General features: G+C 51.7%; 1 protein-coding gene across 1 annotated transcript in view; it reads right to left on the reverse strand.

Moving 5' to 3' along the window:
- Positions 1 to 7512: 7512 nt before the first annotated feature.
- Positions 7513 to 27616, reverse strand: part of NKD1 (NKD inhibitor of WNT signaling pathway 1) — an 82638-nt gene continuing 62534 nt past the window's right edge. Inside the window, exons 5-10 of the mRNA XM_063112956.1 lie at positions 18663 to 18769; positions 15452 to 15547; positions 10971 to 11118; positions 10403 to 10487; positions 8895 to 9022; positions 7513 to 8102 (exon numbers count right to left, since the gene is read on the reverse strand). Of these exons, the coding sequence (XP_062969026.1) occupies positions 7513 to 8102; positions 8895 to 9022; positions 10403 to 10487; positions 10971 to 11118; positions 15452 to 15547; positions 18663 to 18769 (1154 nt within the window). The remainder of the gene's footprint in view (positions 8103 to 8894; positions 9023 to 10402; positions 10488 to 10970; positions 11119 to 15451; positions 15548 to 18662; positions 18770 to 27616) is intronic.

The following is a 27616-nucleotide window of genomic DNA, read 5'->3' on the forward strand; positions in this document are numbered from 1 at the left end:
TTAGATTTTGGAAACTAAATCAAAATTTTGGGAACCTTAATGGGTCAAACATGGATGTTGGTGGGCCAGACTAGTATGGTCCCAGCGTTCAAAGGGTAGAATCTCAGAGGCTCCGAGTGGGCAGGGAATGGGAAGCGGAGGGGAGAGCCAGAGTTCTAGACCCCTCCACTTCTTGGGAAGTGTGGCTCTGAGCAGCTCAGCCTCAGCCCCACCATGACCCCTCTACCATGCACCAAGAGACACAGTACAGGGCTGGCACTGGACTGGCCTCAAGCAGTCTGGCTGCAGCTGGACCCTGCAAACACAAGCAGGGTCACCACAGGGGCTTCTGCAGAATCACTGAGCTGTGATCAAGGCCCTGGAAATCCTCCTCCCCAGACAGCACAGATGCTGCTTACCCCCATGTCCTTGGGTAGGCAGCTGAGGCCATAGACTGGAAAGGGGCCTGTGAGCTGGTCTGCACTCAGCTTCAGAAAGAAGTGACATTTTGGACTACACACCTACACCTGGAGCCTCAATTCTCCCATCTCTACAATGGGAGAGTAATTCTCGCCATGTCACAATTAGTTGTTCAAAAACACAATGAACATCTGACCAAATTCTCACTGCTTTCCAGGAAAAAGAAAAAACAAAACAAAGACAACACAATGAGGGTTTTTTCCTTTTTAAATAAAGCTAAATTATGTCCTTCCTTTAAATAGTAAGAGACTACAGTTTTTTCTTTTCTATTCTTTTTCTTTTTTTCACCATCCTAATTTAGCAAAATTAAAAGTTGGCAATGCTGTGTTCTTTTCCCAAACTTTTATTTGAAATGCTACTGCTTTGTAAAACTCCAAAGTCAAGGACTCACTGGCAGGAGGACATCATAAATTGACAGGAAAGGATGTGAAATCTTCAGTCCCCTTTCTCCTCCCTCCCTTTCTCTCTCAATCCCTGTCTTCATTTATTAACCACCTACTGTGTGCCATGCCCTAAGGAAACAGCAATGCTTCACAAGCAGCACCTGCCTGCAGGGGCTGTACACTCCAGAAGGGAGCCAACCACGGAAGCGGGATTCGACAACCCCTGCCGACTGCCTTCTGCCTGGGCACCCACTAAGTTGGCTCCAGGAAGTGAGGTCTTGTTGGAAAAGAAAAAAATAGCGAAGGTCAGCTTTGATGAACTCATTAGAATTTTGTGATCATAAATATCTAGAAAAGAGTTCTTTTAGTGAAGTAAGGGGAAGCCAAAGCTCAGGGTAAGGGTGGGGGTAATTCTTTCAGTACTTAGGGACCTTTATGACTCTGCTCTGCTTGTCACCCTGAGATCTGAGCAATGGCCCAGGGGTTCCTGGACTGTGTTCCTCCTCCAGACCTGGCAGTTCCCCCAAGGCCGCTGGACTTTAGTCCTTCTTCTAAGCCTCTAGTGTCCCTCTCTGCCTACCTCTCCCATCCTGAGGGCTGGGGAAGGACTCTTTGAAGGGTCTTCCCAAATATGACCCCCAAAGCAGACCCTAGAAGAGGTGTGTACCAGATCCTGTATGCCTGGTCTGCCGTGCAGCAAACTGGGACAGCTGGTGCTTGCACCAATCCCTATTCCCCAACACTGGCCTGGACCAAGGGCCCCAAAAGTGAAGTGGGAAGATTGGGAAGTTTTCAAGAGGCCACTCACATCTCTCTAAATCCAGGTCCCAGTCTTGAGCCAAGGTAGGAAAGAAATTGGGGGGTCCACTCACCAGGGGTCACTGTGGATCCACCCTAGCTGGAGGATACTCAGTCTCACTAAATCTGGCTCTCTTTGGGTGCCTGTCATTTCATGACGAGAGAAGAGGTGGGTTATTTGGGGGCCATATGGCAAGGCCGCTAGGAAGAAGCTATGCTCCCACAGAAGGCTGTCACTGAATCCTCCAGTCTTGTCCTATGGTGTGGTCATGGCCAACATCCATGAGGTGTGGTGCGCACAGCAAGTGTGGTGTGCACTTGCTCCAACATCCATGAAGTTTCTAGAAGCCCTGGTAGGGTAGGGGTCAGTGGGAGCTCTCTCTGCCTCCCCCACCACCTTACTGCACATACTCCTTAAGGCAGGGCTACTGGGATTTCCCCCTGCTTGTGCCAAGGCACAGACAACTGGGATTCTCAGACTGTGGTCTATGGGTCCAACTGTAACCCCATTTCCTGGGGATGGGGAGCTTGTTAAAAGCATTGTGCCCCACCCCCAGACCCACCCTATCCCACCTAATCTCTGGGGGTGGGCCTGGGTATCTGCCCTTAACATGCTCCCTGGGAGATGTTACAGCCTCTGAAATTAGGCATTTCCCTCAAAGGGGCCCTCTGAGGTCATCTGGAGAAAACACAGGGCTCTAGGGTCTTAGCCTTGCTGCAAAGGAAGTCACCTGGGAGCTTGAAACATCTGATACCTGGGTTACATCCCAGACCCTCGAATCAGCATCATCAGAGGTGGGACCCTGGCATCAATATTTTAAAAAATCTCCCAGATGATTCTGAAGTACTCATGGGATGAGAATTACCGGTTGTGAGCACCCACTCTGCCCTTCCCATCCCTGCCAACCTGATCGATGCCAAAGTCACATCTGGAGGGTCTCATGTCTAGGTGGGAATCCCTCCCAGGCCCATGGACTAAATGTACCAGGAGTCTCCTACTTTGTGGGGGAAAGTGGAGAAAGGGGAAACCCATCAGTAGGTCAGCCGGGGATGGGGAGTCTTGGTCAGACTCCTCCTTTTCCTCCCCAGGGTCACCTTCTGGAAAATGGGTCTCAAATCCACTTCCACTTCTCCTCCTAGAGGAAGACGCAGGGTGTAGAAAGCCATTCGCAGGGAGATACATTAACCAGGACAGTCATTCAGGGATGTGAGAAGAGGGGTGGGGTTCAAAGGTCTGCTGGTTGGCAGAAGGTGATGAGACAAAAAACCAGATCAGAGCCCCAAACAAAGGGCATGACTGTGGGAGGTGATAAATCTTTAATGACTGGGGACAGGTGTCCTGGGCACAGTTTTTAGGAGTCAATAAAGCACATGGCTGAACCATCTGTTAATACTCTGCAAATCACAGCCCTGCACACATCTGGAGAAGGGCTGATGTTGGGGCTGGCTGCAGCCGGCCTGGGGAAGCAGAGGCAGGGGCGGGAGTGTGGCTGCTGGAATGTGACCGGACAAGGGGCAAGGCTGCCTTGGGGTCTTTCGGGACGTGCAGTCCCCTAGTGTCTGCTGTGTGGCAGGCAGCCCCATCTTAAATGAGGTGAGGATGGTGGGTGGGAGTGTTCACAGCCCGCTGGCACTGAGCACATTTCAGAGGTCCCCTTTCATTCCCGAGAGTGCTGACAGGCATCACAGAAGCCGGGTTATTAGTGCTGGCATGTGACAGAAACGGGTGTTGAGGTGCAGCAGCCTTCCCACTCCTCCTGCCACCACCGAGGCTGCCTTGCCTCTGGCCCAGTAATGATTTGAGATCTAAACACTAAGAAAAAGGGGGTAAAGTGAGAGAAACAGCTCTTGACTATTTCCTTTGCCAAAAAGTGTAATTGGCATGGCTGGGCGTGAAGTGCACCAGCCCTCCCGGGTGCCCCCAGGAGCCTCCCTGGGCTGGCTGCCTTGAACACACCAGGTGTCCTCAGCGCCCAGCAATAGATCAGCAGAAATGGGCCATCCTTGTGCCCACCAGGTAGTGCTTGCGGTCACCACGACTGCCGGAGGCTCATCTCCCCTACAAGCTCTCCAGGACCCAGAAGAGGCCCCCATGCTCCTCTGGAATGCATGTCAGGAGATCTGCAAACAAGACCCAACTTCTCGCCCACACCAGCCCACAGGAAAACATGCTCAAAGCCTCACTAAGAAGCATGGTTGTCCCTTCCCGTTTGCTTTCCCTTCCTTCCTCCCTCCCTCCCTTCCTCTTTCTTCTTCCTTCAATTTCTCATTTTTCAGTACAACCTCTTTTAGAGGCCATTTACAATGGCATCGAAATTGGAATCTCGCTTGCTCTTGAACTCAGAAGCTCTGCAGGGACACTTTGCCTCGCCCCCGCTCCTGCTGGTGGGCGCCAAAACAAGCCATGCACAAGGACCCTCAGTGCAGTGTGTCTGTCGGAGCCCAGGATGAGAAATGACCCTCATGCCCACCAGGAGGGGAGGGGGCAGTCCCTGACAGCACCTCTGAGTAATAGAAGGCTGAGCAGCTGTTAAGAGAAGGGGACAGAGTTCTATGACCAAGGGGGGAAGATCTGCAAATATATTAGGTCGCAGAGGAAAGGGGCCTAAGTATGACTACTATGCTACTCCTGTGTAAAAATAAAAGGGTGGGGTGGGAAGGGGATTAAGCAGTAACTGCAGGGTTTTCTTTCTTAAAAATAGATCTGAACTAAATATTGCAAAATGTCAGCATTTGTAAGTTCTGTGTGGTGTGTTCAGTTACTGTTATACAATTTTGTTTCAAACTTTGTGCCTGAAGTATTTTAAAAATTTTTAAAATTTAAGTGGAGAGATATTTTATATAAATGCATATATTCTTGTAAAGGATGACAGGGAACACTGTGACAGCACTCACACAAGCCAGGCATTTTAACTCCTTCGATTCTGTGAGGTAGGTACTCCCACAATTCTCCCTTTATAAAGGGGAAACTGAGGTACAGTATTTCACTTGTAGCACAGAGCTGCAAAGAGAGGGAATCGGGATTTGAACCCAGGCAGCCTGGCAAAGTGTGTGTTCACAACCAACGCATTATACAGAAGGGTCCTGGTAGGCACTCAGGGAGCCAGTATCACAGATGCTGGTGGGCCTGGGATGGCGGGAAGTTCACACCTTTTTACTGTACACATTTTTGTACTATTTGAATCTTTTATACGTACACGTTACTAATTTTTAAAAGTTGGGTAAATGCCAGTTAGCCAGAAATAACAGAATCCTGACAGGTGTGGAGTATTGGGGGGGAGCGGGGAGGCAGCAGGGGACTGACTTCCTCCCAGAGGCTGAGGAACTGCCCTAAAATTAGAGGCCCCCATCTCGCCTCGTTCCCACGGGTGCAGAAATTCTGGGTCTGGAGTGCTGTTAGCTCAGGTCTGCTCAGCACCCTGCCTGCCCCCCCGTCTTCCAGTACAGACCCCGTGCCCTTGCCACAAGTGAACAGTGTGACCCAGCTGGGCCACGGTGACTAATCCAGGGGTAGGTACCATATCTAAGCCAGCCAGTCAGAATCCTTCCCTGGGGTTCCACTAGTGGAAGATCCTTTTCCTTCAGGCTGTGGGATACAGAATGCCAGCAGCCAGGGACCCGCGACAAAGCAGGTCATGGGTGAAGCAGTATATATCCAGGGAGGGATTGACAAGAGCCAGTCTCAGCTTCATTCACATCCTGGATCCTGTCATCTCAAAGCCAGCTCCCTCCCTGTCCTCCCCAGTTTGTTTACATACACTCACCTCGGTTTGAGCTGGATCCTGACTGAACGGAAACCCACAACCCAAAACAAGGGAAGCTCAAAGTCAGTGGTTAAGCCCGTCACCAGTGGTTAAGGGATCATGTGCAAGACCAGAATCCCAGCTCTGCCAGCTACTGTGTGGTCTCAAGCCAGTTACTTACCCTCTCTGAGCCTGAGATGTGCTCCCTGAGCTTCCACTGCTTGCCTCATAGGATGTCTTAAAGATTAACATATTAATCCAGTCCCAGGCACACCAGTAATTAGTAAAGCTAATAATGCGGTGACAACAACTAAAGCCCAATACCTTCAGAAATAACTGCTTACTAACTACGTTAAACCCTGACTTGAGGCTCTGGAAAAGAGGATACCAGTGGAGACACAAAACAGCAGAAAGGATGGAGGCTGGAGTCGCTTTTCCTTCTCGCGTCCCTTCAGATCCACCCTCCACTCTCCTCTCTGCCCTGGACGAATGCCCATGTGACCCACATCAACAAGCTCTCTGGCCCTCTGGCTCCCAGTGCTTTCAGCCAATGGTGCCACAGTCCAATTCAGAGGGGGGCAGGAGAGTGAGGTCAGGATGTTAGTTTCCCTGTAGGGTCCCCATGGTGGGCTGCATCCCTCAAGTGAAAGTCATAGCTCCTTTAGGTGTCCCTTCCCAGACCCCCAACTCTTTGTCTGCTGAAGGTGACTCCTGCCTTTGCCCCTCAGGCCCAGGGGTAGGAGTGACACCCCATAGGACTAGCCCCAGGATTTTCTCGGGAGGCTTAGCCCATACTTTGCAAATATTCCCTTTATTAAACTCCTCAAGTTACTGAATTTGAGTGTGATCTATTTTTTGTGGAGACTCCAACCGGTTGACAGTGGTCCTTTACCTGGTCTCCCCAGGTTCCAGCCAGACAAAATCCTTATCTGCAGAGCACACTGCTCTATGGTCCCAACTCTAGCCACTGTCCCCATTTCCCTCCAAGCTTCTGTACCCTGGCAGATCTCTCCAAAACCTGTCAGATCCCAAATCCCAAGAAAGGACCTCTGACCAGAGGCAAGTGGCTATTCACATCTGAGGGACATCGGCCCAACAGGAGACATGCAGTCACCTCTGGGCTTAGGAAGCATCCAGAGAAGCAAACCACTGATTTCTGCACACTAGAAAAAATACCTGAGAGTGTATATTTATAGAAAGATACATAGAAACGGACAGATGCCATCTATCTATAGATACAGAAAGCTCTGTTAGAGAACCACGTGGGTACATATATATTTGCCAAGGGTAAAACATGAGGTTTCCCCATCCTTGGTCACAACCAACAACATACAATTGCCCGATCTTGGAAAACCATGCTCGTTTATGAGGTTGGTTCTCTCTCTAGCAGTTTCCAAAATGAGCTGGTTTGGGGGACAGTCCTTAAATGTGTGTGTTTGTCTTTCTAAAGATGAGAAGAGGAGGGGAAAAAAAAGGAGTAGCAGTATATTTGACAGAAAAGATGGCAGTGGTTTGGGGCAAGGGAGTGATCCCACTGGAAAGGTAGGGAGGATAACTCCAGAAAGGACAACTAAGGTTTCTAGGTTGGAACATAAAAACACAACAGCAAGGAGGCCGTGCATCTGCAGTCCGTTGAAATCCCTTGTAGCATGTTACAATCAGTGAAGGGCAAAATAAAATCAGAATAATACTAAGAGGTAGCAGCTGTTTATCTTCTCGAAGATTTCGAGGGTCTCTGGAAGCCGGGCCAGGAAAGGGTATTCTCCTGGAAGAGACTGGGGTGGGCAGAGTTTTGGGCCGAGGGCTCCCATGGTGTGGTGCCATGTCCAATCCATGTGGACACTGCAGCTCCTCAGACCCAAGGGAGCCTCTGCCATCTACAGGCCACTTCCAAACCCAGAGTTATTTCCTGGGTAAGTTATACAGTCCCCCCCACATATAAATAAAAGTTTAGTTCTGTGTTTCCATATATCTTCTACATGAAGGCTAGCTAAATATTAGTGGAGTAACAATAATAATTAATAACAATAATCGTCATAATAACAATAATTAATAGAATAATAATGCCTTGGGGATGTTGGGGGAGGGGGTCCTTCATATGGTGGGGGGAGGGTCCCTGGGGAGGGGCTCTATGTCTGGTAGAAGTGGTGGTAATGGTGGTGATGTTCATGGTGGTGGTGGTGCTCGTGTCTCTGGACCGCCTGCCCGGCCTGGCTCTCGTACACCACCACGGCAGGCAGCTCCCTCACCTGCTCCCGCCCCAAGACGGCGCCGCCTGCAGCCAGCGGTGCCTGCAGGCCCCGGCAGCCCTGCTGGCTCTCCTTGGCTCGGTGCTTGTGCTTCTTGTGCCCGAGGGGTGCCAGGGTGGGGAGGAGGACTGGGCTGGAGGCCAGGTGGGTGGAGGGGGACACTGCAGGGACGGTGGGTCCCAGAGGGGGCTTGCCTCTTGCCCCTCTGGCCACGTGACCCACACCCACACTCTTGCCCTGGGCCTTGGGGGACCTCACAAAGTGCTTGCTCCCGTCCTGGGTGCCCCGGAGCCGCTGCTGGAGCTCTGAGACCTTGGCGGTTGGGGTGTCAAGGAAGAGCAAGGAGCCTGGGTCCGCGCCTTGGGGCTTTCGGTGTGGGACGTGGATGGCTTCCGGCTCATGGGAGCGAGATCGAGTGGGGTTGGAGGTGCGGGGGGGCAGTTCTGACTTCTGGGCCACTGAAGGGGAGCCTAGGAACCAATCCAACAGACATTTCATGAGCCCCTCCTGTGTGCCGGGGCTGCACCGTACCCCAGAAGTCACCCCCACTCCCAGCTCTCCAAGACCGATAAACGCCAGGTGTCCCTTCTCAGAGCTACCCACCACTGCCCAACTGTCCCTCACTGCCTTGAAGGAAAACTCTCTGAAATGGAACTTTCCCATCTGCTAGGTCTTCAAAAATAATAAACTCTCCTTCTGAGAGAGAGCTGAGAAAGAGAGATGGTGGCAGAGACCCTGACAACTGTCTAAGGTCATTGGGGCAAGAAAGAATTCTAAATCTACTACTGAACATGTATAGAGGTAACCCCTAGAGGAATGACATACATTATTAGCAGGAAGGGGAGGAGAAGGGAGTTGGGGAGTGAAATTTAGCAAGAGGCCAACGGCTGTTGAAGGATGGTGAAGACAGAGAAGGGTTGTGCGTAGTGAAACCGAGGTCCTCGCTGGAACAGCCACGAGAGGTCAAAGTGGTTGTCTTGGGAACAGGGCTGGGGGTGGGTTGGGATGAGGCACAGAACTATTGTTTTTGCTATATTCTAGGCCCTTGGATACTATTTGATCTTGTTCAACTTTATGTGTATATGTATTACTTTAATTTTGAAAATGTTTTTAATGTCACTTCCTCCAAGAAAACTCTTTGGCCTGTCCAATAAAAGCTACGTCTTTCCCCAGCCCAGGGGGAACACCACCAGCATGGCATGCCTGGCCCGTCCAGCCACACACCCCCACTCCCTGCCTCGCGAGGTGCAGGAGGGCCTTACCAGGCCCAAACTGGGACGTATAGTTTTCTATTCCGGCGAGATCTAAGTAGTGGTTTCTCCTCTCGATGTTCTCATCCACGCAATGGTGGTAGCAGCCAGAGTGCTCCAGGCGGCTGTCACCCTGGAACCTACGGTGGGGAAGACAAGTGAGCAGGTGGGCACTGGCCATGGGGTCGGTCGCCCCCCCGGCTACTGGGAAGCCACCAGGACAAATCCTTCATTAATTTCCTTCTTGGTCTTGGGAAGAGGGTGGGGGAGGAATAGTGATCACTGCAGTCTGCACCCCCATTTCCTCCCCCACCAACAGAGAAAGAGACCACTGCCGGGTCTCCATGGGGCTTCTGGGAGGAGTGAATGGGGACTTTGGTGTGAACAGGCCCAAAGCAAATGTGAGGGGTTACTGGTCAAAATGTAAAGATGCTCCAAAGCCAGGCTTCAAACCATGTGTGTCGACTGCAGGCAGGCAGCCTGATGCCGAGCCTGGTGCCCCAGGGGGTGTGGGCAGCAGAAGCCCCCCAAATTGTTGGAGTTGAGGCTGCCGACTCCATGTCCCACCCCAAAGCCCAGAATGGGCCTTACCATTGTGATTGTGTGTGTGTGTGTGTGTGTGTGTGTGTGAGTGTGTTGGGGGGGGTCTGAAGAGAGGTGCTGCCTGAGGCTTCCTCTCTCCCCTGTAGGACTCTGGGCTCTCTGACCCTCCCCTTTAGAAATCTCTGAAGTCTGCCTGCCCCCCACATGCCTGTCTTCCTCCCCACACACCCCAATCTCCAGCCAGCCTAGATAACTGTGATTCTCAGCCCTCTCCCCACACCACGCTGCATCTCCTGCCTTGACTGCCTTTTCTTTCCCCTGCACTTGCACTAATCCAACTGCAGTCACTTCCTTACCATCTGCACATGAGTTGTTAGCATATGCTCACACCTGCTCTATGACTGTTATTTACTCAATGCTGATTTTAAAAGCAGTCTCTCCCTTTCCTCTCCTCCCTCCCTTCCTTGCAGGTACAGAAATAACAACAGGTGAAAGGTAACTGAAGCCCCACCATCCCTTAACCACAATTCTGAAATCCAAAAAGGCTGAAAACAAAGATTTTTCCTGCCCATTTGGCAACCACGCCCACCCTAAAGGGATGGGGATCTGTTTATGGTCTTTAACTCCACTATTGTGAATATCCACGTATCTCCCAGCAGAAATATCAGTGTGTTAAACCCTGTAGTGCTGTCCAAACTCCACATATAATTCATGAGGAATACACTGGAGCACCTTTCAAAAGCCCAACAAATCCCGAATGCCTAATTATGTCTGGCCCAAAATGTTTTACATAAAGGGATGGGGACTTAATGTTTAGTTATTTTTTTAAATTTAGAGTTTAATTTGTAAGTCTGTGCATCTAAAGAGAGCACAGACTGGAGCCTCGTATTCTGAATCCCTCTGATATAAGTATACAGCTGGTGCTCAATACGTGCTCATGTGCACCAGGCTACTGCCTCCACCCGTGCCCGCCATACCTAAGGGGGGCTCGCTGCTTCTTCTCCCAGCTTCGTAGCTCCTCAGCAGGCTTGGTCTCCGCTCTGGGCCTTGTACTCTGCAGATCTGAGTCCCGCCCAAGAAGGACAAGAGACACCTGTAAGCCATTTGTGGCTGGCCCTGCCCAGATGACTGCCTGGCATGCTGCCCTTGAAAACACCCAGAGCAGCTTCACAGCGGCTCTGTGACAGAGCTCTCCGGGCTGGGACTAAACAGAGGGATGCCATAGCTACCTGTCCCACTTACCTCCTCCCCCAGACTCTTTAGCTGGCCTTCAGGGCCCTGCCCCACCACCCTCACCTCAATACATGCCTCACTATAGCTGCCTGCCATGCCCACGCCCCCCTCCATGGCTTTGCCTCTGCAGGGCCACCCATCCGGAATCCTCCTCTTCCCTCTCCCAAGCCTATTCCTTCAAGGACACATTTATACCCCACCTGTCCACAAGGAAGCTCCCCAAGAAAAGCCCCCAGGACTCCCTCCCACTCCTCCCAGGCAGGCTTTGATCCTTCCTGAGAAATGGGACTGGGCTGCCCTGCAGCCCCTCACCGGCGTGGTTGAGAAGGACATTCCTCTTGCTCTGGCTCCCGTCGGGAGCCACGGTGAGCTTCACCCGCAGTGTCTTGCTTGACGTTGGGGAGTGGTTAACAGAGGAGTCAACCACCTCATAGATGGTGTGCAGCAGGCTGGTGATGTCCTGGATGGGGAGGGAAGTAGGAACCCATGCAGAGACGGCAAACAGAGGGCCTGGTTGACGCTGAAGTGCTGAAACCCTTCTGGTTCCCCCAAAGTAGAGCCAAAGGCAAAAACTTAAATGTCAGAGGTTCATATGGCAGGGAGGAAATCCTCGGAAGCAGGAGTAAGGGAGTAGAGAGAGTGAAGGAGGAAAAAGCCATAAAGAAAAACTGAAGGAGAAGGTTACGGCTGTGGGTAACTGGGGCTCAGTTGCACTGGGGCCCTGTGGGGGATAGTGAAGAGTCACCTCGAATAGTCTCATCCAGATGGGGATTTATAAACTGGCTCTCATACCCAGTGGTTGAGAGGTGCCCCAAGGATGCAACATTCCCATACTTTTGGGCAGCCCTGCAAGGGCTGAGCCAGCCCCCTGCACCAGCGAAAGCTCTATGGTGAGCTCTATCTACCATGGCAACAGGTGAACTTGGAGGTGGGCCCAAAGAATATAGGGCTGGGGCATCAACAGCATCTGCTTCAGGTCTGATGGGCGCAAAAATGGAAGAGGAGACATGTCCCTGCCATGGACTGAACTGTGTCCCCTCAAAATTCATATGCTGAAGCCCTAATCCCCAATATGACTGTATTTTAAGTCAATATGGATATAATTAAGGTTAAATGAGGTCATAAAGGTGGGTCCCTAATCTAATAGGGCTGGTGCCTTTATAAGAAGAGGAAGAGACACCAGAGTTCTTCCCTCCACCACCTGAGGACACAGCAAGAAGGCGGCTGTCTGCAAGCCAGGAAGAGCACCCTCACCAGGAACCAAATCAGCTGGCACCTTCATCCTAGACTTCCAGCCTCCAGAACTGTGAGAATTAAATTTATGTTGTTTAAACCACTGGTCCATAGTATTTTGTTAGGGCAGCCTGAGCAGACTAAGATTGTCCCTAAAAGATAAACTATTCTGTGAGAACTTGACCAAATCTCTTCTCTCTAGGCCTCAGTTATCCTCTTAAGACCAGAACAGAGTCTTCAAACAATGCTCCATGAGAAGTCTCAGACTTCTGACTAGGGGTGGAGAGGTACGTATTCCCCACACCAGGCCTCCCTTTGTACTGGCATCTGTGAGGCCATTTGTCTGAGGGGCAGCTTCTTGCTTTATAATGATGCTGGACTCCTCCAGAGAAGACACATTCTCTCCACCGATTAGGCCAACAGCTGGTCAGTTATCTGGCCACCAATTCTTCATGAGTTCAGACAGACTTGGTCCTCCCTTAACCTCCTGCCTGTAAGCCTTAGGCAGAGGAGGCAGAGCCCCTGCGGGTACATGGATGGGTGGCCGGAGTGGTAGGGACCAACTGGGCACTGGCCTCCATCATAGGAGGTGGTGGCTGCTCAGCTCAGCAGACTTGCCCACTGACAATGTAGACCCAGGGTTATCCCAGAGAAGCCAGAAATCCAGAATCTTCTGTTAAATCTTCAGAATCTTTGATACTGGCAACCAATTTAATTTTGCTCTAGGGACCAGACCAGAACATCTGGGAGCCAGATTGGGATTGTGGGGGTCACCGGTTTGAGACCAGGCTTTAGTCACTCGCTTGCTGGTGTACTGGTGATGCCAGCTCTTCCATAAGGCCCACCAAGGACTCCTCTTCTGCCTTCCTTGAGCTTCTCTGTACAACCACTCACCATCTTGGGATGCCCATGGAGGAGGCGTCATTATACAGATGAGCCAGCTGAGGTCCACCAACATCATCCCCCTGAGCATCATGTTCCTTAGAAGGCCAGGGGCCTGGTGTGTGATCCCAGCAGGTTTGGCTGACTCAGGCCTTTAAGCGGGTGTGTCTTTGCCATTCCAGGTTGAAAATCAACCCCATGGACTGCACAGGGCCAGGCCCGTGGGAATAGGTGCCCATGAATATTTCCTGCACAAATGAACACCCGAAGGATGAATGGGTACCTTTCTCCAAGTTGGAAAGTCAGCCCAGACGCCGCTCTGGGCTGTGGATGCAGTGAAGCGGGAGCCTGTCAGCTCTGGCACACAGAAACGTACGTGATGAAGTCCAGAAAGCGTGGAGGGAAATGGTATTTATAGCCAGATTTGAGGAGCAACTTTGGGCTAAAATTAGACCAGGGGAAACACCAGGCTTGTCCTCCCTCGACTGGAAGCCAGTCTCCTGGCTCCTGGGTAGGAGGAAGCCACAATCCAGTGGACACTTTCTCCAGGGCCAGGCTGGGCCACCTTCCTTGGAAACCCTCTTGTCCTTCCTCTCATTACCAAGGCGGTTAAGGAGGACATGGATACAATATAGATCCAGAAAGCAGCATCTGTCTGCAGGTTTCTGCAAGAAAAGGTTTGGGGACAAACCTTTTGTGGTCAGCATGTGAGGCTCTTCAGCATCTTCTGACTAGAAAGTAATGAAGAAGGCAGCTGCAAGGGGCTGAGTTGTCTTTACTGCTGCACATGTGACAAGAGGGAGATGCCACCATACCCCCGTGAGGAGAAGCCCAGCCTGGCTGTCAGAGCAGCCAGTGAGATTTGGTTCTGGAACTTCTAAAACTGGGGGGTTGCCAAGAGGATGTGATATGGCTTAAAGCTGTCAGCAATCATCTTGATACTGCCAAGGGGAGAGCCTGCCTGATAATAAGGGAACACAGAGGAAACAGCCACAAAGAACACCTAGTCCTGAAGACACGGAGCCTCTGGATCCAGCCATGCCTGAAGTCAGTGCCCAGGGCAAATTTCAGTCACATGAGCCAATATATTTCTTTTTCTTTTCCTTTTTTTTTTTTTTTTTTTCCTTATAGCAGTTTGAGCTGGGATTCTGTTACTTACATGTCAGAGTCCTGAATGATAAAAAATCAGTCATAGCTTCCTCGTCCAATCGTTCTAACATCCCCTAAACCACAGCCTGAGGAGGAGGTAGCCTTTTAAACCCACGTTTCCCCTCTGGCAGCTTAAAGGCACTATCCACAGGGAAGAAAATACTCAGCCCTGACTCAGGGTGAGCAAATAAGACAGCAAACCTTCACGCCTCTCCGGGAGCACCCTGAAGCCCCTGCATGCCACACAAGAGAGGGCATAGAGCCCAGCCATGCTAATCTCAGGCCTCTCTATGCAGATGCACAGGACACTGGATCTGTAACAGGTCACACACCTGAAAACGGCCTCCTGGGGAGGGAGAGGAGGTCAGAGAGTGAGGGGGAGGAAAAGAGATAAGGAGGCAGAAGGAATGATTCCAGCCCTCCAGCCATTCCCTGAGCACCCAGAATCAAAGCCAAGTTCCTTGCCGGAGCCTCCAAGGCCCCACAGAACTGGCTCTGCCATATGCCCAGCCATAGCTGTGTCTCTCCCAAGAAATGGCCACCGTGCAGGTCTTCTTCAGTTCCTTAAATACCCTGAGTGCTCCCACTCCCCCTGCCCAGGACTCGCTCTGCCTGCCCTGCACACTGCATGCTGCACAGATCAACGCCTATGTTAACTCCTCCAGGAGGCCTTCCCTGGACACTTGGCCAATCTCTGTCATACCACCCTGCTTGTTTATTTCACTGAATACATCACAGCTGACAATTGTCCTATAATTGGATCTGCCGCCCTCATCAGACTGTCAGGGCCACAAGGCAAGGAACTGTGTCTGTGTTATTCCCTGCTGTGTCCTCATGCCTAGTACACAGTAGGTGCTCAATATGGAGCGACACAGTCATGGAGAAAGGGTGAGAGGAACTCAAGGAGGAGAGTTGTGGGAAGAGGGCTCTGAGAGGGGAGAGAGACTGAGGCATGCAGAGGGGAAGGATGAGGAAGGACAGGCTTGGGATGGAGCTGTGACCAGAGCTGGGACCACAGAGCTGCTCGCAGGACCCATAGAGCTGGGGGTGCTTGTTCCTGTGCCCTGTATGTCAGGGACTGCAGGGACTTTGTGTGCTGTCCCCACCCCAAACTCCTGTGCAGTATAGCTAAGTGCGGGCAGTGGTGGCCTGGGATGGTCCCAGCCCTGCCTCTAGATCTCTGGACCACAGAGAGAAGGAAGCACTACAGGACTCCTGGGGCTCGGGGTCCTTCTCTGGGCAACCCTTGGGGCTCTGCGCCTGCCCCTGCCCCTTCCCCAGCTCGAGCTGTGCCTCGGCTGAGTGCAGGGCAGCCTGGCTACCCCTTCCTCTCTGTCAGCTCTCTCTACTCCCTGGCAGCTCGGGGACACCCCTCCAGGTCTGCCAGTAGCTCCAGCTGCTGCCTGTGAGAGCCCTCTCTTAGGAGCAGGACTGCCTTCAGCAGAGAGGGCAGTGGTGGCAGGGTGCTGTGCCTGGTCCCTTTGCCCAGGAACATGGCAAGTGGCAGGAAGCTAAGCAGGCACACTCACCTCACGGGTGACCTTGCCATTGTTGTCAAAGTCGTACAGGGTGAAGGTCCACTCCTGCCGGCTGTCCTCCTCCACGGACACATCGCACTGCAGCTCCTGGACACAATAGACAGGGGGGCTTGTCACCAATCAGAAGGAACAACAACCAAGGGGTGGGGGGTACCTGGGCCCAGAGGCTATGCCAAGGGGAAGCTACCTGCCCTCTGCCCTCCCAGACCCTGCATGAAGGAGCACGATGACCAAGACATGGCCAGCCAGGGGGAGAGGCCAGAGCCCGGCATGGGAGGCCTGGGAGAAATGACTGTGGGAGGGAGGGGGCTGAGAGAAGGCTTATGGCCTCAGAAAGGCTGAACTAGGACCAAGGGCTAGAAACAACTAGAAGGCAATGGGGAAGAGCAACTTGGGAAGCCCAGGCAAGACTTCCAGATTGGGCCCCCTGAACTGGAAGCAGGAGAGGACAGGCATTAAGAGCTAAGATTCCAGACTCAGCCCAGGTTCCATCCCCTGCTTGACCCTGGACATGTCACTGAGCTTCTCTGTGCCTCAGTTTCCCACATACAAATCATGGAAAATGACAGTATCTATCCCATAAGGTTGTTGGGAAGACTGAATGTCCCATGTCCCCTCAGCCCACCTCAGAGTTTCCCTGAAGCTGTGGTAGACAGTTTCTGAACTCCCAGCTCCGGCGCCTGCTTCTCTGCCTGAGGGCAGCCCTGAAGAGGCAGGGATTAAATGTCCACAGACAACCCGAACAAGGGACGGAAAGGAGCCGGTGGACAAATGCCCAGCCTCTTCAGGCCTCCACATTCCCCAGAGGGACTCAGCCCCAGCGGCCTGTGCCCATGACCCACACATTAAGCCCCTTTACTGGCCTCCCCTTCCCTGCTCCTCTGCACCTGCCCCCGGGATCTCCTTCCCAATATACCACCTGCTCCCAAGGCCTTGTCTAAGGGTCTGCTTAGGGCAACTGGAAACAAGAAATGTAGTGTAAATACTTGTGTAGTTTACGTATGCACTTGCACACTGTCTGGCACATAGGAAAGCCCAATTAATGGTAGTAGCTGTTACTGTTTTTGCTATAATGATTAATCCAACAATAACTTCATTATTATTACTCGCGACAACCCATGGTGTCTAACTCCAGGGAATCTGAGCGGGGAAGTGGTGAGCTCCCTCACTGGAGGTTTATATGTGGAGGCTGGTCGAGTATCACAGGGAGAGTTCTAGAAAGAATGCTGTTTTGGGAAAGAAGTTCCACAAATGGCTCTTAAATCCCATAAGATTCTAGATGCTCCCAGACCATCCTGTCCCACGTCTTGCCTCACTCTACCTTGCCTTCTTCTGCTATGAAGAAGCTGGCATCCCAGCTGGTGGGTCATGAGGACAGGCTCAGGCCCCAGAGAGGGGAAAGGACCTGGTACCTGGTGAAAGTGTGCCTGAGGATGGCGTTCCCACCCCTGGCTTCTGCAACTGGAAGCCATTTCTCTCCAGCAGTTATTGGGCAGCCCATGCTGAGTTCAAAGTCAGCCTTCCCTCAGTTGTGACATGCCCATCTGATACCTGCCAAGTGCCCACTCTGCTCTCCTGGGGACCGTTTCATGTGCATGACGCATGAGCCACACAGACACACACATGCACACACACACAGCGTTTACCTATATCCAAGACAGCTTTGGTTTGAAATTCAGAAACACGGGTTGAGTAACTGCCCCCACCTACTCCACCCCTGCCATGTGTGCATCTTCCTGGCCCTCCACCCCCACCCCAGCTGGACTTCTCAGGTGAGTCCTCCTCACGGATCATGGTTCAGTCCCAAGCAGCCAGCCCCTCTCCAGAAACAGACACACTCGGCTTCCAGAGAAGAAAGAAGCCTGAGTCTGGGCCTTCCTCCTGCTGCCGGGCTCAGAGGAGACCCTGCAGGCACTCAGGTGGGCTTAGCACAGGAGTGGACACCAGGAAGAAGCTGGCAACCCTAGCTCCTCAACTAGATGCAGCCTGTCCCCCCTCAACTCCTGCATGCAGAGCTCTTGGTCAACGGTCTTGCCCCCTTTTCCTGTGCTGTCTCCCCGCATGCCCCACCATCCCTATGCAAGCCACACACTGCAGCTTGTTACTCCAGCACCGTCAAGCCTCTGGGCCTTTGTTCCTGCTGTTCCCTCTGCCTGAAACACCCTTCTTATCCCAAAAACTCCCTTGTGTGGCCCCTCTCCTGGCTCTGCACAGTCGAGAACTGCCAGTGTGCCTCACTCTGCACCCCTCCAGCCTGACTTAGGCAACCACCCGCTGTGCTCCCAGACCCCCAGCATATCACCATGTGCGCTGGCTGGGTTGGGGTCTCTCATCTGTCCCCCTTGCCACACTCCACACTCTGTGAGGACAGGAACCACACCCAGTTCACTGCTAGGTCTCCTGGCAACTGGCAGGTGCCCAATCGACATTGGTTGGAAAGAAGGAAAGTGCTTATTCTGTACCAGGTGCCCTCTGGAACACTTTAAGTGTGTGAACTCATATGCTTATGCTATCCTAGGAGGTAGATATTGTTACCATCCTCATTTTACAGGCAAGGCGAGTGAGACCACTAAGACACTGAGGGACTTGTCCTCAAGTCACACATCTACTAAGTGGTATAGCTAGGATTTTAGCTCCAGTCTGCTGACCCCAGAGCTATGTCCCAGTCGTCTCAGGACGGAGAGAGGGAAAAGGGAGGGTGGAGAGAAGTGGTAAGCTCCATGTGGGCAGGCCTGGGTCTTGCTGTCATCACCAACACTGTGCTTGATGCACAGAAGGAGCTTAGTACACTGCTGGGGTTAAGGGGAGGGCAGGATGGATAGCCTGTGAGTTCTGGGAGGGCACACCCCTTGTACTGGCCACACAGGGAAACTGAGGCCTGGAGGGATAACAGCAACACCAGAGCCCCACGTCCACTCTCATGCCCTTTCCTGGGCAGCTGGGCCACTGCCCAGCCATATGCTCTGGCCACCCCCACGTGGAGAGGCCAGGGGCTAGGCTGAGGGGGATGGGCAGTGGGGCTTGCACTGAGTGGGGGCAGCCCTGGAGGTGGCAGGAGGAACCCCCCCACAGAGGGTAGCTGTTCATGCAGGAGGTAAGGGGCCCTCCTGTCTGGATGAGCCTCAGCTTCCCTCCTCGCAAAGCACCACCTAGAAGATGAAACCCATCTCCCTAGGGCCCAGCTCCTGGAGAGGAAACTTACGTCGAACTTCAGCTGCTTCTTGGATCCCAGGCAAGATTCACCGGCCTTCTCCATCCTCTTCTCATCTCCACTGCCCAGTCCGTCGGTCTTCTCAGGTGGCAGGGCCACTGCCGGGGAGGCAAGTGAGAAGGCATGAAGAGGGGGGCCCAGAAGGAGGCCAAAGCGCTGTCCCAGGCCTTGCCCCACCCCTTTGCTGGGTCAAAACCACTCTACTCTCTAGCCTCTGGTAATGCGCAGGGCTGCCTCAGGGGAGACCCCCTCTGCATGCATGTGCATGGGCCTCTCAGGCCCCACCCTCTGCCCCAACTTTGCAGCCCGTGACTTCAGTGCCCTGCAGAGGCACATGGCCACCAGGGCAGTGTCAGGGCAAAGGGGAGATAGGGGAGGGCTGGGGGGAGCCCCGAGAGGGCGCTCAGGGACCACGGCCATTTGCTGCACAGTCTTGCTGCTTTCCATGCTCACATTTTGCCTCCTCTCACCTGCCTGGGCTCAGCATGGGGCACGTTGGTCAGGAGTGACAGAAGCAGATCAGTTGGGTTGGCGAAGGGCATGTGTGTGCATCAGCATGCACATGCACCCGCACACAGACACCCACACATAAATGGCATCTCGGGGAGCAAGCTCACCCTGTGCCTTACATCCAGCCTCTGCTCACCTCTCCCCTCTGCCAAAGGTCCTGGTCCTTCGTGTGTCCTTCCAGGAGCAGTGGGGGGGGGGGAATGGGTGGGGGTGGGGGGTGAAATTCCATGACCCACTGACACCATTTTCCCGTGAACACCACCAAGAGGTGCCTGGCAGGCAACTCGGGGTGGCACCACTGTTCATGACCTAGGACCCAGACTACAGGTTTCCTCAAATCCTGAAATGTCCCATGAGACTCCTTTGGCCTTTCTGCACATTTGTCTCTGTCTGACAGACAGGGCTCAAGATGGCTTTTCTAGAACACACCCAAAGCTCCTCTCTCATTAGATTCTCTACACTGTCCTGGCACAGTGATTTTTTTTTTTTTAATTTAGATTTTACTTTTTTTATTGTACATGTTTATGGGGTACAGTGTGTTGTTTCAATACATGCATATATCGTATAATGATCTAATCAGAATAGTTGGCACATCTATTACCTAATCATTTATCATTTCTTTATGGATATATACCATTCAAGGTCCTCTTTTCCTGGGGTGGTGATTCTGTTGTCCTGTTTTGCAGGTGAGCTAACTGAGCCTGGCTCTGACTCAAAGGACCTTCCCCCACCCACCCTGACCCAAGGGCATCCAGGGCCATGTGAGCTGAGACGCTCCACCAGAGAGACTTCTTTGGTAAGTCCAGAGCATGGGGAAATAAGGCCGCCAGGCCAGGAAACTAGGAGGGAGGACAGGGGTCTTTGCATTTCCCCTCTTCAGTACCCAGCACCGCACTCACACACCCCAGCTCTGCAGACCAGGACCCAAGAGTGGCCACTGGGGAAGGTATGGTGGGTGGGGGAGGATGCTCAGGTGGGGACTCCTGTCCTGCGGGCCCCCAGCTCTCTTCCCAGCAGGTATCCAAAGCACTTTCTGTGGTGCCTTTCGCCCTTGCACCACCATGCATGAAGACGAGGCCACAAACCCACACAGTGCCAGGCCCTGCACAGCGCCAACTAAGCACCTGCTGTTCATCAATGCAGCCCTCACTGCAACCCTGTGAGGCAGTTACATTATTAGTTCCATTTCCCAGATGGGAAAAATGAGGCATGGAGAGGCTAAGTGCTTTGCTAGTGAACAACAGAGACCGAGTGACCTGAATCAGGCTCACAGACACTCCACAAGCCTGCCTCTCTGAACCTCCAGTGGCTTGATCTGGGACATGTGGTACCTCTCGGGGCCTGCCTCTTTCCATCTAACAGAGGCAAGCCAGCGGGGGGAGTGGTCCATCTCTGCCTGGGTTCTGACCTCTTCCACACTGTGTGACCCTGGGCAGGTCACATAACTTCTCTAGACATCTCCTTTTTCCCAGCTGTAAAATGAGGATGCTAACAGTCCCTTCCCCAGAGGATTCTTGTATGGACTCAAGGATCCATGACCGTAAAGGGCATAAGAGTGAGATCCTGGGCCCAGCAGACAGGATCCTGGTCATGAGGAGTAACAGTCAGGGGAGTGACAGCCCCACCCCACTAACTCTTTTGGGAGCCAGGCTTTTGGGATACGAATGGACACAAAAGCATCATATCAGAAACACACAGTCCAGGTGGGGAGGAAGAGGAGCCAGAGACAGGGATGCTCAGCTCACCAGCTCAGACCAGGCGGGACAGGAAAGCCACAGCAACAGCTGACTGACCAGCACGGCAGCTCCATCACAACAGCTTCCTTCCCCGGCTGGGCCTGGGAGCCCCTTCCTTCTCTTCACCCCGAGCACACCGAGTGGCATGCAGGGAGCCCGTGGCCCACAGCACCCACACGTCAAGGCAACCACTCCCTACAGCCACCGGGAACTCCAGCTAGAGACCTGGGGGCAGTCTTCGTCACTGATCCTTCCTCCTCTCCTGGTGTTTCCACAGAATGAAGACAATGAAGAACAAACCTAAAAGAGTATCTGACTCCCCGGAGGACCCTGAGAGTGGGGGTACTGAACATCCTCACTATTGGGGTAGTTGTTGGGGAAGGCCACTGATGTCAATGACTTCTGATGTAGTCGATAAAACAAAGTCCTGCCCTCCCTGCTCCTCCAAAACAAACACCTCGGTGGCCAGGGTGTCCCACTGCATTGGAACCCTGAGCCCCAGGGAAGTCAGGTGGGCAATTAGCCAGGGACCCAAGGACAGTCACGCATACAGCCTTGGCCACCCTGACTCCTCCATCCCAAATCTACCTGGTGCCCTGCTGGGCCAGAGCTGCCACCATCACGGGACCAGACAGAGTACAATGCACAGCCACTTCCACCAGGCCACAAAGCAGTAGGCACTACTGTCATCCCCACAAGTTTGGGAGCTGGGGCTCTCCGTGTTCCCAGTGCTAAGTGAAGCCCTCAGCTCTAGAAGCATCCAGCATCTCTGGCAGGTGTAGCTGAGCTAGATGACAGTGTCACAGTGGAGACGGCCTGTTCGGATTCACATCCTGGGTTCATATGCTGACTCTGCTACTGACTAGCCTGGGCAGGCTTGGACAAAGCACTTGACCTCCCTGGACCTCAGTCCCCTCATCTGTAAAACGGGGATATCATGGTCTCTCCCTCATAGGGCTGCTGGGAGAGGGCAATGAGCAAAGTGCTAACTCAGCACAGTGTTGGCACACAGTAAATGCTCAATAAATGCTGGCTTGCAAAGGATGTAGATGAGCCATGGTCTCAGCTGGCAGCCTAGATCCAAACGATCCCCCTTGCCCCAAAACTTCCCCGCTGGAGAAACCATAGTGATATCATGGCCTGCAACATCCTCTATTCAATCCTCCCAGGGGGGAAAACATGAAGAAAAAGAAAAAGAAGAAAGAAAAACAAAGCCCAGCTCCATCTTCAAAGCTGCTGCCTCCCTCTGCAGAGGTCCTGGCTGGAGATGCAAGCTGGCCAGGCTTATCGAAACCAAACTTCAAGTTCAAAGGGAAGTTATCAGAAAACCACCTTCAGGTTCAACGTTGCCTTTCATGTTCCACTTGATAAAACTCAAAGAGAAGCAACCTCTGTCCCTGCTTTCTCCTTCTCTGGAGCACCCTGCCCCCAGCATGCACCACCCAGCCTGTCCTCCCCTCAGGTCCTCCCCTGCCTCCTTCCTTTCTCCTCACCCAGAAGGTGGAAAACATCTCCCTCGACCCTTCATATGTCTTCTCCAAAGACCAATGTGGTCTGGATTGTTCTCATTTCTCCAGTGGGTCCCTCATCCCATCCCAGCTCAGAAAACCACTGGACATGCACGGAGCAGCCAGATGTCAATGAACCTGCCAGGGGGTCCCTCCCAGCACAGGGCTGGGCACAGATAGGTGGAAGGACTGTGATCCTTCCTGCTCTGGGGCCTTAGGGGTCAAGAACGAGGACAGTCAGCACCCTCTGCCCCCACCAAAGACGGCCTTTCACCCTCTTGTTGTCCGTTGCCCAATGGCCAGAAGAAGTGGCAGAGAACCGGTCAGAAAGCCATGCAGACACTAGTGCCAGAGGCGAGAGCTAGGACTCAGGGCCCTGAGTCTATATCCACATATGAACCCTATGAAACCAAACCAAGTCAAACCGCCATGGCCCGCAGGCATCCCTGTGCAGATCAAATGACCCTCCACCCAGCCTTTGTCAGGCTCGCTGGCAGGCGGAAGAAGGGCAAACGGTGCTCACTGCAGGCCACCCGGGTCACACCAATCAGGGAAAGAATAATGATATTTCTGTTAAAATAAGCTTTGGTAACAGAGTCTGAGTCCATTCTTTGTCTCATTTCTGTTTAGCCTAGCAATTTTTTTTTTCAAAAGATTATCTTTTGGGGACCATAATTTCAGGGGGACTCTGATCAATTGCAAGTCAGAGTAGCTGTAGGAGACACTGTTAACGTAAAAGAAGAAAGGAAAGCAAGAAGAGAAAAAGGAAAGGAAGAGATGGGGTAAGGAGGAAAGCAAAGACTTCCACCTGTCTGCGAAGCTCCTTTGGATGACTTTGAACAGGAATTGGCAAACTAAACTGCATACACCAAACCTGTCCCACCTGCTTTTGTAAATAAAGTTTTACTGGGACATAGTCACGCTCATATGCATTGTCTACAGCTGCTTTTGCTCTATAACAGCAGAGTTGAGTAGTTGCAACAGAGACCATATGGCCCACAAAGCATAAAGTATGTACTATATGGTCCTTTACAGAAAAGTTTGTGGATCACTACTTGAGGTGAATGCAGCCTTCCTTCCCCACCAGGGTGTATGCTTGATGAGCAGGGCACAGATTAGATTTTACCTACTGCTTGCTTACTTGATTGGACACCCTTGTGCAGTACACAACCTACCCAACCATACACAGAGGTCATGGAGGGAAGAAAATGTCAACTTTGCTTTCTTAAAACCAATTCTCAGCCCAAACAAGTCTGGGGTTGGTTTGTGGAGCTCCTTCTATTTGGAAGCTGCTCTGTGTCCTTCCTCACACCACCACCACGAGGAGTTGGCTCTCTGTGTTTACCAAATGACGGTTCTCTCCCACATTAGCTCCCAACCTGGCAGCTCTCCACCCCCAGCAACTGCCAGATTAAATGCATTACTTGACCATCTTCACCCGGCTCCCTTTGATGTTCCCTTCTCAAGCTTCAAAATACCTTTTGGAGGGAGATCAGACAGCATTAAACAGAATTACTAATTAATTAAGCAAAGTTAAATTTTAAACACTGTTTGTTGTGTTAGCCAAAAGCCTGAACAGAACAGACTTTTTTCCTCCGCTGAGATCAAAGACAGTCTCTTCCCTCTCCCCTCCCCCAGTTTAAAAAGGTGGGGGGGAGGAAGAAAGGGAGAAAGAAGAGGGAGGGAGTACCCAAATGGTGGCAACCTTGATCACGGGTCTGGACTCCCATCCCCACCCCCACCCCCGCCCCCCGCCATGGGCCCAATGGGAGGCTCCTTTGGGACCACATGCTGGGAGAGCCAGGGTCACTTCCTCGGGACTGCATACCCTGGCAAACAGCAGTGACCCAGGGGAATGATGGCACAGGCCACCCAGCCAGAGCTGCTGACAGCTGGCACCACCCAAACAGCATCAGAAGAAGGGCTGTGAAATAAAACACATCCTCCTCCCACAGCCCCACCCTCCCACAGCCCCGTAGGATGAGCACCTCAGGGCTCTCTTCCCTTGGTCTGGGGTCATTTGGGGTCACTGGGAGACTAGCTCTGAGAAGCAGGCTATGCACTCTATAACTCCAAGAGGTGCCATTCACATGATAGATATCATTGATATGTGTATTTCTTATGACATTTTGGGGACAGAGGGCAGAAAGGTGTCTTGAGGAGGGGCACCTTTTTCTAATTTGTACAAACGCGTTCGGAGCTAGCAGGGTGCTCTCTACCCCCATTCACCTATCACTTTTATTCTGTACAGTCCTGTCTGGGACCTTCTGATCACTTCCCAGGAGCCTCCACATCTGCACAGCCAGAATGCAAGTTTCTTGAGAGCTGGGGTCCTGCTGGCTACTGCTCCTGGGTTGCCCACAGTGTCCCCTACATGCACAGAGCAGAAATTTCACTTTGGTTGGCTGAATTGCCCCAAATCCTACAGGTAGGCATAAGGAAGATTGGCAACGTAGCAAACAAGGCATAAATTCTGGCTTGATCGAAATTGAGAACTGGGATGGGAAGGGGATTGTTGAAATTTAGGCTAAAATCTAAATCCTGGATGATATTAGCAAATGCCAGCTTATTTTAACATAATCCAGAAAGGCCTGGTTGATATTAAACTTTGAAAGAAGAGATAAATTTGAAACACAGTTATGATTAAATCAGCCCCCTCTAAAGACCAGAAATTACTAACACTTCAAATGCATGGTGGACCTTCTCTTAGCCCCATTACCTGGCAAGTTCTAAGTTGATACAATGTAAGGTTTAACACAAACCAGAGCTTCCTTGCTGGAGTTTGGACACTTGCCCTAACATATCCACAGTCCTTTCTCAATTGTCCACGTACAGATTATCTGCTGCAAATATTTTAGTCTCAGGGTAGCTTGCCAGGATGTTTCTGAGTTTCTCCGACAGCAGCTGTTAGAGGGAATGCCGATGAATTTTAATATTAGCCTATGCCAAATATAATTAGGCGGGTAAATCGGCTGCCAGTAAAAAGAGAAAGATATCATATGTGCATTCCAGGCCAAATGGTTTCTTGCATTATGTGCAGCAGGCTCTCCTTAGGGAGTAAGGGTCCTAGATACGCAAATGTGTTTGTAAGCGCAGGCACACACATTGGCGGGCTGCACGGAAATGCTGGTGAAGTTAGCAGTTACACCATTATCTAAGTCCTCTTAATACTGTTTGCATTTTACAAAAGGGTAAACTAAGCTTAAAAAGCAAAACTGATCAAGTCGTTTCCCTCCAGTGGCTCCCTACCCTACAGATGGGTCCAAAGGCTTCCACGATCTGGTTGCTGCTGCCTCTCAGCCCCATGTCTCCACGGAACTGCTTTCCACATTTTGACCCTGCTGTGCTCTCATGCTGTTATCACTGCCAAAACCACTCCTTCTACCTCTGCAGCTCCTGCTCACCCTTCAGGTCTTCATTTTAAGCCTCCCTTCCTCTGAGAAGTATGCCCTCACATCCTCAGGGCCTGGGTTAGGTTTCCCTGCACAGCGAGCTGTATTGCACCATTATTACCATCAATCATTTAACCATCTGAATCTTCCTTCTGTTGCCCAATATATATAGTACAGTGCCTGTTATTCCCTAGGTGCATCGTCATCACCATCATCGTCATCATCAAAATGAAACAACAGTAAGTAGCAGAACCAGGATTTAAATCCAGAAGGTGTAAAAAGAAAAGAATTAAAATTCCAGTTTCCCAACTCACCAGCCACGGGTCTTTCTACTGTGGCACACAACAGTTGACACCTGTTCCTGCCTGTCCAGCAACCGTTCTCCTTCTTCTGATAATAGCATCTGGCCTTCCTCTAGTGAGCCACATTCCCCTACTCTCGATCTATGTGGTTTGTGTAGGGCTGATCCCGCTCCAGCTTCAGGGATGCACCCAGTACCCCCACAAGACCCAGCTTATTTCATCCTGACAGCCACTGTGGCTGGTCCTAAATCGTAGCAAAGTAGAGTTCATTGTGAAGCTAGTGAAACTAAGCTTTTGGGCCCTCTCACTTTCAAGGGCCCCTTCCAAGTCAGAAAGGGCCTTCGCAATGTGTTCACACGGTCATATGCTTTGTGATATTTTCAAAATCAGGAATTTTATCCTCAATTGGTTAAGACTGCTGTCTCTTTCCATTCTGACCTCCCAAGCTTCCCCTTGTGTCAGGTGGTGTTCAGGAAAAATGGGCATTTCTGGAAATGAGCTAAGGGGAGGCTGAGTGGGTGATATATTTACTTAGCTTTAGCAGGACATATATATATGTGGTTCATGGTCATGAAAAATTGAGTATTCTTTTTCTTAAAAAGGGCCTCCCAAACTCGTACAAGCTTTGGGTCCCACAAACCATAGATTCAACCCAGTCAGTTAAGTGAGAGTCAAATATCTGCAGGAAACATTGCAACTTGGGATCTCTCACTCAGCTGTCCTTGCCACCTTCAGGGGAGAGGGTAACAGGAGGGCAGAGGGGGAGATGATGGAGAGGGAGAGAGAGAGAAAGTGTGTGTGTGAGTGTGTGAGTGAGAGAGTGTGTGTGTGTGTGTGTGTGTGCGTGTGCGCGTGCACGCGCGCACGCGCATGCTCCTGAATGCAGCCAGGCCTTTTTAGGCAAGATCTAACCTAGGATTTTTTCAATTTCATGAGCCAAAAGCTTAAGCAAGTTTGGTTGAGTTTCCAAAAGAACCAAAAGAATCCCGACTTAACTAATCCATCACTTTGAGCTCCTGCTTTTCAGGAAAAACAACTACTACCACCACCACCACTACCACTACCACTACCACCACCACCACCAAAACAGTAATTTACCCAATGCAGTACCCTCTGGGGTGGTTTCTGGCTCTTTCCACCAGGGGATGTCTACTCTTCCCTGACACCAGAAATGCCACCTGGAGTCTTTTTCTTCACAATCCCGCCTCTCCATGATGCATTTTACTGTTACTAGATTTTGCTTAAGGGCCAGTTGTAACTGAGGGGAAAGAGAAAAAGGAAAAAAGGAAAAAAAAAAAAAGAAAAGAAAGAAACCTTCCCAACAAATAGCATTCTGGCCTTTTTTTCTCATCAGAGCATGAGGTTGATGGCCACTCTGCTTTGAGGTTTGAATAGGACTGAGAAGAAACATCTGTTCAAGGAGGGAGGGGGACACAGAGAGAGGGAGAGGGAAAGGGGGAAAAAAAGCCTTCTATGGGCTAAAAATATCATGTCCCT

This window comes from Cynocephalus volans, chromosome 10, assembly GCF_027409185.1.
Source record: "Cynocephalus volans isolate mCynVol1 chromosome 10, mCynVol1.pri, whole genome shotgun sequence".
NCBI classification, from domain to species: domain Eukaryota; kingdom Metazoa; phylum Chordata; class Mammalia; order Dermoptera; family Cynocephalidae; genus Cynocephalus; species Cynocephalus volans.